Source organism: Lissotriton vulgaris, chromosome 11 (genome assembly GCF_964263255.1).
Source record: "Lissotriton vulgaris chromosome 11, aLisVul1.2, whole genome shotgun sequence".
NCBI lineage: Eukaryota > Metazoa > Chordata > Amphibia > Caudata > Salamandridae > Lissotriton > Lissotriton vulgaris.
Window position 1 is genome coordinate 343094533 of NC_141699.1, and position 17944 is coordinate 343112476.

General features: G+C 41.6%; 1 protein-coding gene across 1 annotated transcript in view; it reads right to left on the bottom strand.

Moving 5' to 3' along the window:
• The window catches only part of ZNRF3 (zinc and ring finger 3), a 244624-nt gene that overhangs the window by 1267 nt on the left and 225413 nt on the right, over positions 1 to 17944 (bottom strand). Inside the window, exon 2 of the mRNA XM_086942470.1 lies at positions 975 to 1100. Coding sequence (XP_086798596.1) covers positions 975 to 1100 — 126 coding nt within the window. The remainder of the gene's footprint in view (positions 1 to 974; positions 1101 to 17944) is intronic.

Below are 17944 nucleotides of genomic sequence, written 5' to 3' on the forward strand. Positions count from 1 at the left end.
TCATTAGACCTCCTTCGTACCGGTCTCCTAAACCTATCGTTTTCTATCCAACACCTTGTAAACATTGGCCTTCGTGTGGAGGATCTGGTCACATTAATTCAGTGTGCTAAAACTTTTATGTTTATGTGAAGACAGTAAACCACAAAGCACAGTATTTGCTGCAGGCAAAATTAAGGGAAGATGGAAAGGTCATCCGAAGGGCATTTGGAACTGGGTTATAAATGAGGGACAGGCTGCTTTCTGCTCTGCAGGTGGTGAATGTTCACAGACACTGGAGAAAAGAATGGGTTAAGGGTGCAGGGAAGGCAGCTCCCATAGGGCTTGCAGTAAAACAACCAGTATACCACAGATGACCTAGAACATCATCGGTTAGCTGAAATAGAAAACCTGCTGACAAGGGGATATAGCGACGTTTACACTGTATGGCACTCACCTATAGCTTATGTGGGACAGTAGCAAACTGTCATGCACCAATGTCGGCTGAACTGAGTGAAGGCAACAGTAATATTTTACATCCTTTAAACGTTACTGTGTCTAGTTGTTTGAGTGGACAATCTCCAAATACATCAATATTTCACAGGAGGCCTGGTTTGGGGTGTTTTTGCCCTGGGGCGCTATAAGATATTCAGAAAAGTAGTTGTACTGAGCACTGATGACCCATAAAGTAAACAGAACAGTCCCAGGTGACAAACAATTAAGCAGGAGCAGGATAGGATGAACGCAAAAAGATTGCAATCAACGTGGCGCTAAGGTCTCCCAAAAGGACACTTGACAGGCACGGAAGAGCTAGGGCAGAACACAAACAGCCATGAAAGAGTTGAGCTAAGCATGGTGAATTACACCATTAGATCGCTGGGCCTGGCACAAATCGGTAATTTCATCAATACATTGATCTCCCCGTCAGATAGGGCGTCCTGAGGCTAATAGCCACTAGACCAGGAAGGCGCTAGTCCCGCTTACATGCGCCATCTTACCTTGCCAAGGACGGTCAGACAGGGCTTGGGGTCCAGCTCAGGCTGCTCCAACTTCACCACGCCCACCCAGCCATACTCGTACAGGTCCTCCTCGTCGTTGGTGTTACACAGACCAAGAGGGTGCATCTGAGGACAAAAGAGAGCAATGGGTTAGTTATGTGCCTAGACACAGACAGGCTACAAAGCATGCTCATTTCACAGAGGCACAGATGGGTACCAAAAGAGCATCCGCATATGAACTGATGACACAAAAGAGCACAACCAGAGACTCTGTTCCAGCTCTGATCACCACAAAATAAAGGGGATTCTAGCACCCTGCAAAGAACAAGGCTGGGTGCACGATTAGTCTACTTTTGTGTTACAAGGAACAAACCAGAAGGCAGAAATGCTGAGAGCACAGTATAGAGGCGTGGTAAAAACAGGAGTCAAACACTCAACACAGTATAGCAAAGACCAATGTCATTATTGAAGATTGTAGGAGAGGGCTCAAGTAAATCAGCATGGTTAATCAACTACTTTGATCCCTAGAATTGTTATATCCCTATAAATTCAGGCAGAACATGCTTCTCCCAAACCCTTTCCTAAAAGTTAGCCCAATAGTACTTTGTCCAATCAGCGGTCTTGGATAGCCAGAACTTTACTAAGCCCTCTCCCAGCTGCAAACAGACACAGAGTGGCAATTTGTGGACAATGTTGTGTCCTTAAGTATGGGAGACACTTCTACGTGCAGCTTCTATTTAAGGGGGTCTTCCACTGCATTACGAAACAGATGTACGGCGACTTCCACAGAGTAACGCCTGTTCAGGTTTTCTTCGTCAAGCGTCATGGAACGGAATATTTTGAGAGAACAAATGAACAGCAGAGCATAATTCCATGTCACTTTTCAAGCAATTCTTAGTATATTTCTACTAACTGTATCATGTCATAAAGCTGGTCAACGCAATGATGTGGCTTTATAAACCTCACTGTCTTATTTAAAGAGTATATTTTATTAAAGTTGGTATTTAGGGTAAAATGTTTTATCAACACTTATCAGTCAATAATTGCTTTAGTCTCCCCTTCTTTCATTACCCCCCTCTAATGTAAAAATCTTAAGAGTCAAAACAACCACCACCGCACCTCCATCAAGGAGTAGGGAGAATAACAAATGTACGGGGAATTCGAGAGGCACATACAAAGATTGGGTGGCAGAGGAGGGGTGGGGTGGGTCTTGCGCTCTAAGCCCAGGAAAGACCCGCTGTATCTTGGATACCTGGGCACATAGAATATCACGGTATGGCATGACTTGTTTATATAGCATGAATTCTGCCATTAGTACAGCCTCGCAGCAGAATTCTAGGCACTTCACCTCAGAAAATGTGTCATGCCAATTAACAAAAATGTGCTGCCACTTTTTTAGGGGGCATGAACTTTTTTGAAAGAGCAGATTACCTTTTTTCCTGGTGAATTGCTGTTGAGGTCAGGCGGTGGAGTGAGGTTATGTTACCAGGAGCATCTTGACAGAGAATTCACAGATATTTAATGCTCAAACTCTACAGGTTACATAGAAAAAACCTGCCCCTGTGAGCTAAGGACTGCAACATGCTCAGACGTGGGTCCCAGGCACTCCACACCACTGGAGTCAAGCTAGCCGGGCTGATGAGAGGTGTTACCTCGAAACCGGTCCGGTCCTCGGATGCTTGATTCCGTTCTGGGAAGGACATGGCTTTTGTAGTTCGGACTGGACTGTTCCCATGGGGCACAGGGTCAGAGCTGATTTGCATTTCGGCATTGTCTAACCCAGGGTGGTGTGGAGTGCAAAAAAAACGATGGATTTGAGCCCAGATATTTGGACTGGGGTGAATGTGTGACATTGATCAACATTCGGTCCATCACCTGTTTTGTTAGCAAAATAAACAGGGGCAGACTTTTTAAACTGAAAGCACAGGAGAAGTAGGCAGTTCATTTCCAGGCAATCGTATCAAATGCGAACTACTCCTAAACCATCACATGTGAGCGTCAATGCTTCTGAATCCAGGTTTCTCGCAGCCTAGAGGCAGGTGTGTTTGGAAGTGATCGAAAAAGATTACAAAGGACATCCCTCTTGCTTGTGTGCAGTCTCAGTTGAGAATCCAAGAACTGATGGGTATGGGAAAACTGCCCGGCCATGTCCATGAGTGGACGTGACGTGAAGTTCTGCTGCCTCCCGGCGTTAATTTTACTCAATGTGTGTATAATATATTATATATATAAAATACACACACACACACAACCTGGCTTTTCGGCAGTAATGACCCACAATGCAGGTATTAAAGCTCATCTGAGAAAGGGACTCTAAAATGTCCAAAACATGCACAGTTTTTGGTCTCTCGGCTCCTGCCTTGCGTCAAGGAAGCTTGCTCTCATGTCGCCAGTGCTGTCCATTCATCATGCGATGTAGAAAACCTGCACTGCTACTGCTGTGTCTGCTCGAGGTCAAACAGCTCACAGATCCCTTCCTGCGCTCTCCCAGCTGCCTATGTACAATAATCCTCCACTGCTGCGCGCGCGCGCCGCAGTTGTGCATGAGGGGAGCGTCTACGCTTCCTAGCCTCTTTTGTAGCTAATACACATAAGAAAAACTTGAGCGCTGTTTGTATGTGCACGCCTCCCTCCCCCCTTGGAGTGTGTCGCCTTCCTTGGACCTCTCCCCACATCGACTACAGAGGAGTGCCCCACCCTGAGAACTTACTCACCCTCACAATCGGGCCCGGCTCCAGGAATTTTTATTTGGGTGGGCCAAGGATGCATTCGGGCGGGCCACTACCGGCCCAATTTGTCACTTCTGGAGGTAGTCTACAAGCCATAGATTACATCATATCTACTTGCAAACAGTCACTATGATACAAGGATTGCTTCTGTGAGTATACAGAGCATGTGGAGAGTTATTTATTGGCGCCCCACACAACGGACCTCTTTCTCTGTAGATACCTTTACTACCACCCTCCAACAGTGCACTCCATCTCTCCATAGCCCCTCCCCCTCGTGACCTCTTCCTCAGATTCCCTCAATGCCACCCTCCACCAGTGCCCCTCATTCCTCCATAGCCCCTCCCCCAATGAGCTCCAGTTCGGATTCCTTCACTGCCACCCTCATCGCCACAAAACGCTCCTCCCTCTCATGACCTCTTCATCAGCCTCCCTCACTACCACCCTCCCTCCACCAGTGCCCTTCATCTCTCCATATCTCCCAACCTCCCCCCCATTACCTCCTCCTCGGATTCCCTCACTACCACCCTCCAACAGTGCCCCTCATCGCCGCAAAGCATCTCCATCTTGTGACCTGCTCCTCGGAAGCCCTCGCTTCCATCCTCCAACAGTGCCCCTCACAATCTCTCCTTAGCCCCTCCCCTCATGACCTCCCCAGACTCCCTCACTGCCACCCTTCAACAGTGTCCTTCATCTCTGTAGCCACTCTCTCATATTCAAATGCATTTGTTGTATAGCGCTCCTCATAGTGTAGGGTGTCACAGTACTTACATCATGCATACATTATGCAAAGACAATAAACCGTACAAGTATGTAAATCAGCCTATAGGGAATGTAATATAAGACAATGAGGATAACAAGGTGTAGGAATCACATGTCATCCATACTGGTGGGCAGCATGTTTTTAAGAGGGTTTGGTCTGGAGAAGGGCAAACACAGGATTTAAAGTATACCCCAGTGGTTGCGGGGTTGGCTTTACTGATTAAAATGTATATCTGCCAAAACAAACTCTTTATAGCAACATTAGAGTAATGAAAGACTGGAGAAATTCTAACCATATTGCAACACAAAAAAATAAGTTCGAATTATACCATTCAGGTTTGTATGCAGCTCTTTGATGTTAGTTTATAGGTCACTGTCCTATTTTAGGATTGTAACTTCTGTACTGCAAGTAACCCACTGAGCTGTCCACACAAGTGCTAATCTCGATTGATTTCAGTGGCATTACCCTTCAAAGGCGCCGGAGCTCGTTCTCCTTGTTGACTCAAAAGGTCGGGAGGTGTGAGTGAAAGCAGTGTGAGTGAAAGCGGCGTGAGTGAAAGCGGCGTGAGTGAAAGCGGCGTGAGTGAAAGCGGCGTGAGTGAAAGCGGCGTTCGCCGCTGCACTCAATGCAGATGGCCACCGTTGAGTAAAGGAAATATGGGACGGTGCTGCTGCTTGATCGGTGAGAGGGAGCAGTGCTGCATCACTGCCCATGCAGTGCCTGTTCTGTTAGCCAAGTGCACTACTGTTCCTCTATGTGGGAGACACTTGCACTGCTGCTGTTCATAATGGTGTGTGTGATAGTACTGCTTTCCTGCAACGCTGTATCTACCGAATCGGTTTGTGAGTGCTGCTCCTGCTATGTTATGATTTGTAGACAAAGCACTTTATCCAAGAGCATATCTAGACACTACAGCTAGATGAAGGGACCGGGCTGGCCGAGCCTGTGGTCTAGGTAAAGAGCCTAGACTTCAGTTTCTTGCAGAACCAAGGAGTGAAGAGACTGCTCTGAGGGTACGGTATGAGAAAACATGAGCACCGGCTTTGGCTCTGCGGATGCCAGAGATGCGTGCGAGCAGGAGGCCGGCTGAGTGGAGGGTTCTGGTCCGGATGTGGACATTGATGCAGCTGTTGAGGTAGGATGGACCTAGATTGTGCAGGGCTTGCATGTGTGAGAGAGGAGCTTGAATTGTGCATGTATGTGGATGGGGCGACAATGAAGGTCTCCGAGGTCCAAGGTAATTTGATAGTGGGGTGAAAGTCTGAGTCTGGCCACTGCATTTTCTACAGTTTGAAGTCTTCCTGTCAGTTGGGCGGTGATGCAGACAGAGCCACGTTTCATTGGTTTGAGAAGGAGGAACATTTGCTATGCTGTTCTGCGGGTTTATAAGAAGGCAGCTTGCCTTTTAAATGCTGTCCCACCTGTACCTGGTGAAAGCGATCAATATGCACGATGTTCAAAGAATTGCACAAATGCTGGGGTAGGGAAGCTTGCAGAGGGCCTAATTCTTTTTTGGTAAGGGGTGTGTTTGTGTAACAGAAAGAGATGGACAGAGGATCTGCTTGCCCTTTGTTTCATCTTCATGCATGAAATATTATATTAGGAACCTGGGGCTAATATATGTTTGGGTACCACTCTAAATGCCTCTGAGATTTCCGACAGTAGACAAAGGATTTTTGTGTATATATATATATATTCAAAATAAGAATCCAGATTCCACAGTTTCAGCAACTGAAAGCATCCAGGCACTCACGAACAGGTTTTGTCAAAAAGCTTATTTATTTAAGCATATTTCATCAATGCGTTTCGGGTGTCACGCTCCCTTGCTCACGATGTTTATGCGTTGGTCTGAGCTTTCCTTTTCACTTACATGCAGGGTGATAAAAACAGAAAAGGGACTCAGAGGGAAGAACTGTTTTGTAAAACAGACACACACAAATATACACATATATATGTGCATGTATGTATAAATCAGCCTGCCTCCCATTTTCAGAGTGACTAGACTGGGATCGATTTCAAAAGTCCTTTGTCTACTGTCAGATATCCCAAAGGCAGTGGCATTTACAGTTGTACCAAAACAGATCTTGTAGCTGGAGGGTAAAGACCAAATTTCAGAGACAAAGTCAGAGCTTGCCTTGTATAACCCGTGAGGCAGCCCAGTCGACAGTAAAACTTTGCCTCAGGTACACAGTGTAAACAAAAGCAAAGGCATTCACTGTCTTACATGGTACTAACGGAGCTGTACATTTTTCAGAAGACCAGATTTTCAAAGACATTTGAAGCACACACAGTAGTGCGACAAACCACAGCCTTCCCACACTCAGACTGAACTTGTGGTCAATTAATCAGTCCCAAATAGTACATTTTAATCTAAAAATCAGACATCACCCAGACTAGCTGAAAGGTTGTTGTCGACTAACTATATTTCTGTTCTTGGAACCTGGAGACGCGAATTCCAATCTGGCTTTAGTCATTGATAAAAAATCGTGTGATTCTTGGCATAAATTTCGTCAACAACTCGAAATCTTAACCTGTTTAATTGAACCATACAAAACAGTACTATCATCTGTTCTTACCATCTAATTTTTATGACACCTTCTCGAAACAATGGATTTATCTAAACATAAGACACACACACACACACACACACACTCCCGCCCCCCCCCCCTTCTGAATTACCTAGATTTATGTCATGCCATACCCAGCTACCTCCACAGAGGCCAGGGTAGAGGAAAATTGGGTACCAAAATGAGGTTTTGTGTTTTAGACAGCAGAGTGCTTAGAATATCACTTTGCTAAGCCAGCAGCCTTGTAATATGAATGATCACCAGCCTTAAAATATCGAAGATGTCGACCCAGACACAATGAACTTTCACCTGGCCTGCACCTCTCGAGTTCTTGCTTGTCTACAGGAACGCATCTGTAACCTCGAGGTGCCCTGGGCGGAATTTGCTTTCGACCAGTGGGCTAATGGAACATTCTCCACCTCTGAAAACTGCATAAGCTCCCTCCTATCAGGACACACTATACCATGGCCAACCCTACAGGTAACATTCCACTACAGCTGCTTTATCTAGGCCAAGTACACGAAAAAGCTGTCGCACCCCATCTTCAGCCTCTATCAGTCACAATGATCCAACACTCCAAAGCTTCAAGCATGCATCCCAAAGGCTCGTTGTCTTCAACAAAGAAGACAGAGGTTCATGCTGCTAGTCCTATCTACTTTACAAGAATATGGGGTTCCCATGTAATCCCTAGAAAAGAGGGTGAAGGGCACTGCAAGAAGGTTCCTGGATAGGTACAAGAGACTGAACGACATGATCATCGATTAGTGAGACATATGAAAGCACAAAGAAATAAAATATTTTTGTAATTCAGAAATAAGAGTAGCTGATTAAATGGTTTTAAAGTTACATAAAACGCACAGTTACAGTTTAATTTTACAGCTATATACGGTCTAGGCGCATCTATATTAATTTCATGAACATTGGACATTAACTTTAATTAGACCTTTTCTATTTTGCTGAAAATATTTAGTTAAGTGTATAATATTTATAATCACCAAACGTGAATCGGTCACAGAATTGTTCACCAAACAAGCATATACCCACAAAAGGGTTGTGATGGGTCAAAGTTAAAATAATAAACCGGTTAAATAAAACAATAGGTCTATGGCATTTGGTGCACCATTTCTTGAAAGGCAAGACACATAAATCAATGTTGCTTACAAAACCGTTTTTGATGAACCATTGACTTGGGGACTGTGACTTGTCCAAGGTTTCTCTCATTAAATCTTACATTCCTCTTCAGTAAAGTTTATTCTTCTTGAAAGACCTATTAACAGCTTTTGATACCACTAACCAACGTGGCCTCCTTCCTACCACATCATCTCCAATGAGCATCAGAGGGGCATTCTTCAATTGGCTCTGTCCATCAGATACAGAGTTCCACGGTAGCATCTCTCAAGCCAAGAAAGACATTCCAGTTCATAAAGCAGACATCAATGAAGTGAACAGATGGTGTAAACATTAGTTAGGGAAGACAAAGGCGGAGCACCATACTCTGCCACCTTAGATTGGGCCTCAAAGACTCATGATGCAGCTCTAGAGAAGTACACTAAAACTCTGTATGGCCATTACAGAGATCCCAGCTGAGCTAGCCAGTCTGTCTAGAAGACTGCACTGCAGCACAGCGCTAAGGGTGCCAAACAGATCCATTCTTAGGAGGCCAGGCTGAGCCTCTTCGGCCTGTGCTACACCCAAACCACCACCAAGACAGACCTTCTACCATGAGAAATACCCAACAGGTCAAACTATAAGAACCTGAATGTTCAACATCAGCAAATCGTCCCATAATTGGGCAAAAATGATAAATAAGAGTTTTGAATGATGGCGTCAAAACAAAATAGTTCAAACTTTGTTGCCCTTATCCAGAAGAAAGAGACGGGTTCTTGTTTAGAGTTAGTGGTCAAATTACGGGGATTAGACTACGCTACCAGTGCCAGACCGGGTTCACGGGAGAGGGCAGGTTTTCAAAGCATGCTACTTACTGTGCCTTCCTCCAGCAAGGTGAAACTGCACATGCATTGCACACAATGGGCAGCAGAAATATTATTGAGAAATAAAAGGTGAAGCCTTAGTACTGGTATGCGATCTCATGGCCAACTTGGCTCGAAGAGCATGAATCTGCTGCACAAAGAACTCATTCAGATCATCCGAGGTTCCAGAAGCATCTCAAGACGTTGAGTGCAGGTAGGATTAAGCAAACATTGTAAGAGTCTGAATAATTCCCCAGACTGGAAAATACACACTCCAGTTTAATGAACCGGGTCAGGGAAATAACTTTTTATAAGAAACTAAAGAACTTCGGGAGAAAAAAAAACGGACGCTGTTTTATTGCCCCGATATCAGCAATCCAGCCCATTCATAACATTCTTCAATTACACTTTCTGTTCATGAAAACTACTCAGACCAGTTTGCCCTGGGAGACTTTTCAAGTTTATTTAAACTGCCTTGAAACCCTACCAAGAGGCACTGTACAAATGTGTCAAGTATAGCTCACACACACACTTGGCAAGTACACAACACTGCAAAAGGTGCAGCAAAATGTGTCACAGGTGTAGCACACTAATATGCCAGGCATACATACGGTCCAAACGGGCACTGCACAAATATGTTCAGTACATGGTCCACACAACAGAGGCAGGTTTAAAACACAATGAATGCACTGTGAAACCATGTGGAATTATTATTATTATTATTATTATTATTATTAGGGTTTTGTAGAGCGCATAGTAACCCGGAAGCATCCCAGCGCTGAGACCAGGACAGTCAAGAGGGTGGAACGGCGGGAAGAAGTGGGGAAGAGGGATCAGGGGAAGAGGTGCGTTTCCAGAAGTTTCCTGAACTGGAGGTGATCAGATTCCATCCTTAGATTGCGGGGGAGGGTGTTCCAAAGGCGGGCTGCGTTCACAGAGAATCGCCGTCCGCCTGTGCGCGCCTTCTTCACTCTGTGGACTGTGATGAGGTGTTCATGGTCAGAGCGGAGGGATCTTGTGGCTTTGTAAGGCCTGATGAAGTTTTTAAGGATGGGGGTTCCTTTATCCTGCAGGAGTTTATGGGCCAGACAGAGAGCCTTGAATTTAACTCTCTCTTACTGGGAGCCAGTGAAGATGCTTCAGAGCTGGTTTGGCCGAGGATCTAGCTAATAATGCTGCAGGTGATGAATAAATATTCAGTCTATCAACAAATATTGTACCATTATAAAACAAGCACTGGAAAAACAAATAGAGATCATTGTTGAAAAACGTTGACCTTTTGGTTTTGCCAATTCTGAACAGCATCAGCACAAAGAAAACAAGCATTGACAAAGCACTTGATTAGCATTAGCTGTCAGCATGTCAGTCTCTGTTAATGCTTGTTTTATGTTTTTTTGTTAAATCTTATTGTTGAGGGGAGCTGACTGGCACTCAACACAATGAAAAAAAGCATTGCTATTAGCAAAATAATTCTTTTGATGTCAAAAGCACACCGTGCCACCACTATAGTTCCTGGAGCTGAAGGAAACTACACTCTGTGTGGATGTGCTCCTTGTGAAAGGGTAAAATGCTGTCACACAAAGTAAGGTTAGCCAAAGGCTAAAGTGAGCTGACCTACTGATTTAAGAAATATGCTGTAGCTGGATGGAAGAAATATGTGAATGACAAAAGCAAACCTATGATTGGAGAAGGAAGCCCAAGTAAGTAAGTGCGTGCGATCAAGACTGTTCGCGGTCAAAACGCGTAACTGAAATAAATTACAAGTGCCAAGCACATTCCCCCGAGTGTGCGCTTCACTTTGTTTTTGAAAACAAAATATATATATATATATATATATATATATATCTATATACATATACATATACATATACATATACATATATAGATATATAGATATATAGATATATAGATATATAGATATATAGATATATAGATATATATAATATAGATATATAGATATATATATATATATATATATATATATATAATGCTCTAGATAGATCAAGTCCTGAAGTCCAAAAGAAAACTGACTGGCTGTCCAAAAGAACCGGTTTCTTCAAGTGTAGCTCCTGTAGAGCATGTACATTTTGTGTCAATAGAAGGGAGGTACAGGATGCATTCTCCCTAGAACCATATAAATTGAAAGGATTTTTTACATGCAAAACAGAGTTTGCGGTTTACATTTTGGAATGCACTTGCCAATTAAAATACATAGGCAGTACGAAATTACCAGTTTTTAATCGTATTTTACAGCATTTACGTGCGATTGTCAATTCTGTTTCTAGCTACCCAGTGACACGACATTTTAAATTAGTACATCACAATAATCTTAATGATTTCAATTATTTTGTGATTGATGCCGTGCCAAAGTCTATGAGAGGGGGTAATGGAGAAAGAAAATTACTCCAGCTGGAAAGTCAATATATTGTACAATTCGACACCAAAATGCCTAATGGTTTGAATAGAGGAGATCTTTACAATTTCTTATGAATTGAATGTTATATAAATCTTGATAATTTATGTTGTTCAAACTGTATTTAATTTTTTAATTGATGATTTTTTAGCTGTGTATATAGTTTTATGCAGGCTTTTTTACCTTATTTATACTGGATTTTTAAGCTGGTCATACTGTTTGCTGGTTTTACTAGTTTTTATCTGGTATCTGTGGGTAGGGAGTCTACATTTTGCTGTTTGCACAAGCTTATCAAATCATGATGTCCATATGGGATATATTATATGGAATCAACTTGAGTTGTGGTCATTGTTTACATGTTATTTGCACTTTAATGCACACGTCACTTTTCAGGCATCTAGCACTTTAATAAATAGGTACAATAATGAGTAGTCTAATGGTCAGATATAAAAAATATACAGTTATAGGTGCTAAGTACAAATTCATAAAGAAAATGCTGGTTATAAAATGAACAAAATTGCACTTTTTTTACTATGAATATGATTATTTTCACATTGGGAATAGCACATCGATAATAGGATTTCACTGTTCAAAACATGCCTTCAACAAAGAATTTTGAGAACACAGTTCTGCAATGAGATCTAATGACTAGCAGGTTTAGTCTGATAAATTGTGTATTTTTAATACATTTAAGGGCACTTGCCCATTATTTCTAATCTGTGTATTCATACAGAAATGTGTTTATTTTCAAACAACATGGTCTCAATGTAAAAATATTCCAATAGTCTGTTTTTCATATCTATATTCAAATGGGAGGAGCATGTTACGAAATGAAAAGTATTTAATCACATGGGGGGTCACGGCATGTCATGTGACCAAGACCGGGTTCCCCAGTCGAAACGCGTTATATCTGCTGAAATGGAATAAAGCACAGAATATATTTACTTGCCGTTTGTGGTTCGTTTCCTGCAGGGAGGAAAGGCGCTGCGCTGTCAGGGATTGTGGTGATATATATATATATATATTAAAGCCAAACACTCTCCTAGTGTAAGAAAGAAATCCGGGCCACTTCGAGCTCGTGAAAAAGCAGGTTTCACCTGCGAAACGAGTCGAGAAAAGCCGTTTTCACTGAAATAAAACGCTTTGCAACACTCTAAGTGGCCCGGATTTCTTTCTTACACTAGGAGAGTGTTTGACTTTAATAATAAGGGATTCGCTACCCCGTCCGAGGCCCGCCACTGGAAGCGTCAGGGATCCAAAAGCGACTTTGTTTGGCTGGATATATATATATATATATATATATATATATATATATATATATATATATATATATATATATATATATATATATATATATATATACACACATATATATATATATATATATACACACATATATATATATATATATATATATATATATATACATATACACACATATACACATACATACATATACATATATATATATATATATATATATATATATATATATATATATATCCCGCCAACATGACAAAAGTTTGCATGTGTCACTACGCACGTCTGCAACATGACATACTAGACTATTTGCTTACTTTTAATCTACTTTTCCAAGATAGCAGACCCCAATCCTGGAGTGGCAAAGTGAAAAAGTGTGCATTGCGAAAATGCACACTTAGAGAAAGGATTAGATGGACTGTGAACAGCAGCTGCATGGCCTTTAAAAAAAAATAAAGAAAAAAAAGTGCTTCTTTTTTTAAATAATGAGATGGTGAAGTAGCATGGTGAGGGGAAGTCAGCAGAGTCAAGTGGTGCCTAACAATGGAAGAGTATGGGAAGGGAAAGAGTCAAAGATGCCAAGCAGCAGGAAGTAAAAGAGGTGCTAGAGGTTTGGGGCAGAGGAAAAAAGGCAAGCGGGGTGGGGAAGCAATGGATGAGCTGGCAGGAGACAGTAACACAGAGTACAATGAGGCAGGGATGTGATGGGGGAAGCAGTACGGAAGGGAACATGCTTCCAAAATGTCAGCAGTTGAATGCAAGTAATCTGACCAAAAGGATGGTAAAGAAACACTGCTCAAGGATAGGGCCAAACACCAGAAGAGGAGGGAAAATATAAAGCAAGCAGGATGACAAGAAAGTCAACCAATTTCAAGCAATGAGCTCACTGAGTTTTGGTTTTGTGCACAAGAGGTCTTTCAACAGCTGTCAGTAGGCGAGAATAATAAAAAAAAAAACACAAAAAAATCCCCCCTTTACTAAATAATAATAAGTTCATCACATTCCCATAAACCTTCAGAGAATGTAAAATGTGCATCTGTCTGCAGCGAATGTTGCACAAATATGCACAACATATCACACTACAACCAACAATGCAAACTTATGTTAAGTAAACTCTCTGCTATGCGTAATAATTTAATATAGAACCGGGTTCTTCAACAAGTAGTAGCTCGCCAATTATCTATAAATAGCTCTCGAGTGTACAGCCCAGCATACTAAATTAGAAGCTTTTGCTTGGCTGAATTAATACATGTATACCACAATTGAAAATTGCATATTCAAAACCATGTGTGCATTGTCAGAACTCACAAGCTGACGTTTGAAGAAGAATTGATTTATTTCCAAAATATAATTAAAACTGGTGCAAATTAAATTAATGAAAAATCTGATGTTGGGGAGACCTATTAAATTGGTGGCAGGGGCATCATAACTAGGGCAATTATGGATAACCATTTTAGAGGTATGCCACATTAACAAAGCACTTTTTTGCAATACTGCTGGATGCACTGAGGTGAACACTGCTGAGTCAATCAACGTAGCAACTGGAAAAGCCCCAGAAATCGGTCTAGAAAACCTAAAGGGTCCTTAACATGATTAAAAGGTGCTCTGGAAGCCTGTCTTATGGGTGAGATCATCAGCAGGCAGGAGCCCTTGTCTTTCATGTGTGCCCATTCCCGCTTGTGACAATGTGAGGTTGTATTCGAACAACTGAAGAATCAATGAAAATAGTAAGACCTGGACAAACTTAAACTTATACAATACACACAAAAATAAAAAAAATGTCCCCAATGTTCAGCCTGTTAGCAATCATCAATGAAAACATAAACAGGTTTTTTTATGTGATGGGAGACAGATGAATGGAAACCAGGTGATTTCACAGGCCTCGGGCAGGAAACATTGGCGGTACAGTAGAAAAATAAAGACATGCAGCTCTCTTTCAGCCAATCATCTTGTAAAACACTCATAAGCCATTAGAGCAAATGCACTCCCCATCAAGGGATGCAATATCTAAACTCTATACAACAACACATAATTGACTTGCTTCCATGCCAAACTCCAACCACAAAGCTACAATTCTACCCTTTACTCCTGACCACATCTAAAACTCATTAAGTCTACCACGAAAGAGAATTCACTGCGACCGGCTGTGAAAAAACAGAACTGCGATTTTCAGACACTTTCTAAAGCTCTTTTACCTGTTAAAAGTAAAATGAAGATCGTGAACATTGCCTGCGCCATCTTGTTTAGTGGGAATTTCTATGTGCACGTAAGCTGCAGCCATTTTATCTATCACAGCCATTTTGTACTCTGTTGGTCACCTTTCTTTCACCCTGCCCTTACCTGCATCCATCTGACCCTCTGACCAAACCCGATATGTGTGTTGGGGGCTATAAACCCTATTGTCACGACAAACCTCAGCGCCACTTGCTGCAACAAACTAGTTTGTTCAAAGGTTTGCCTGCAAACAGAGATCAAAGGAATAATCTACCCCTTACAACACCTAGTTACTCAAACCAGTTTTAGACACGAAAATGACCCTTGCAGACATGATTTATTGCACTACAAACAGCCAGACTTGTTTCACCAACAATGGGACCTGTTTTTATCAACAGAACGGATTTTTAGATCTGGCCAGTCTCACATGTTTTAGACCATGAAGCAAGGCCCAGCTGCAAGATAAGATTGTCTGTTTGACCTGGGTGGGAAGAGAATTACTGTTGGGCTTGTGTGGAAACCTGCCCGGGGCGGGGACTCCAAGCTTGTGTAACCATGTTGATGAAACAAATCCATTGTGTAACACCTATATAAAAGGAAAAGCCAAAAGAGATGCCAGCAGAACACCTCCCTCAGACATCCCAGTGTTTGCAGTTGATGTGGTCTCCTCATGAGAAATAAACCTTAGTCTTGTCTTCCAGTTCCCAGCGCTTGCCTCATTATTTTGATAGCGAATCCAAGGTGAATTAAAGGTGAACCCTGCACCGGGCAGCATTGGGGTCTTAGAAGACTCGCTGCTTTTCACATACCGCTGAATCAAGACAAAGGCAGGCATGCAAATGTTCCACTGGGAATTCCAACACATGCTTCCATACATTTAGCGAGAATTTCTTTCTGAAGGTCCTATTCAAAGGAATCAACAAGTGATCATCAGAAAAAGACAAACACCTGTCAATTTTCAAAAAACCTCAGTACTAACCTCAGTACAAACAGAATATTGGAAGACCACTTGCAGAAAACCCCACTACAGTCACAAATAAGTGACATTTCTTTACTTGAGCCTGTGATTGATACAGAATATACCTGGCCACTCATTGGCAGTATTGACAGTGGCAAATACACAACACAGTTCCTATTACACCCTGAAAGAGACCACATCAGAATCAAAGCATTGCAACAACTTATTTTATGTTCTGTGGTTTAGTTTATAATTTTACAATATTAAACTAGTAAACCTAACTAGATTAGAAATATTATCCTTTATGAACATAAAGAAAGTGGACCCGTCGACATAGAAAAAAAGGGCGGTTCTATAATTATAAGACAAATTATCACAAACATTCCTTTGTTTAAACTGTGTGTAATATTTGGCACCCACATAAAGATAAGAACATGGACAAGATCAAATTGTGTATCCACATGACCTTGTCTTTTCTATAGAATTCCCACAAATTATCCCAGTTTAGTTAATATCAGCAATTAGCCTTCAATGCTTTTGCAGCTTTCCAAATAGGAGAGAAGGATTTTATTAGCAACCGTAGAAGTTCTTATCATAAATTCTCTTTGATCCCAAGGAAGAATTTTCTACATCAGTTTAATAATTGAAGAGCATCAATTTCACACATCTGAATATTTGTGTCTAATATTAAGGTTAGTCTTTGAAGAACTAATAAACATTTTTACAATCAACATAAATCTAAATATGAAGCCATGTTCAACCTACAGCAGGGTACCACCAGACGTGGTGCTGGGTTCCTGTGTAACACTACTTTCCATTTCAATCAAAACAAATTCTAAAAGACCAAACAGATTTTAAACCAAAGAATCAAAACTTTGCAAATATTTATCATTACACCATTTATATGTCACTGTTTTCCTAAATTTAATAGAATAAGATTCTCATATTTTATATCAATGTTCCCCTTACAACCCTTTTACATAGGATCAACAGTTTACATGTTAAAAAATGGTTGCTCCTACTTCATCTCCAGCTATTATTTCAGTTCTCCACAATTCCAAACCTACAATCAGTTTTGCGACTTTCCACCAATATTGGCTTGATAGGTAGTACTATTAATTTCTCCACAACCAAGATGAGCATTGTTACAGTTGCCCATCTCCATTAGTTGTCAAACTGCTCAGGCCCATTGGTGTAGAAGGTGATCTGCAGCAACGTTCTCCTCCAACCGTAAATCCATTCTATTATGGAATGAGCAAAGGGCAAATTAAATTACTATCATGCGGGATCAATATTCACAAACCTAGAGGCAGTTCAGATTTTATGATCATGAAGTTTTTCCTGGGAAAAAAACATTAGGTACAGACTTCTGGTCTATTTCCAGTTTGAAGCCAGTGAGCACCCAGGGTAACATTGCCCCATTGTTTTATAAATAAGCCCCCTACTTTGTTACAGACCTGTTTGAAGTCATAACTTATCAAAGACTAGTGAATTCTATTTTTTTCTTCGATGTACTTTAACACATTATTTTTGCTATTTAATAAAATGTATATCCTAAAGTACACAAATGTATCTTGTATCTGCACTTATATTGCCATGTTTCCAGACAGAACAACCTACAGGGCTGTTAAGCAGGCCCCATGAGACCAGGATTGGGAGAATGGCCTAACGCTAGCTCTATATAGAGCTCCTCGAGCAGGAAACCTTGTGTGCCCAAGCTCTAATACCTCTGGTCTGTAGGTATCGGAGATTAAAGTTTCCAGAACACAGTCCTGCCTTTGGTTGCCTATGGATGAGCTTTGCTGAGTTCCAGAACACACTGCACACCTTCTTTCCCCAGAGGTCACACTAAAAATTCACACTACCAATCATGCACAACAAACTCATTATCCTCTCTTAACTGTTGCAAGTATTTGTATACAACTATGTTCAACACATCTGCTTTACTCCAAGATTAAGCAGAGCCACACGTTCACCTAAAGAACCTCACATACACAAAGTGCTCTACTAAATCACATTCCACTAACACAACAAATGAAGTAGCCTATTACTCAACCAATGGGATGCACTTTGGGAACTACAGTAGGGTGCAATTAATA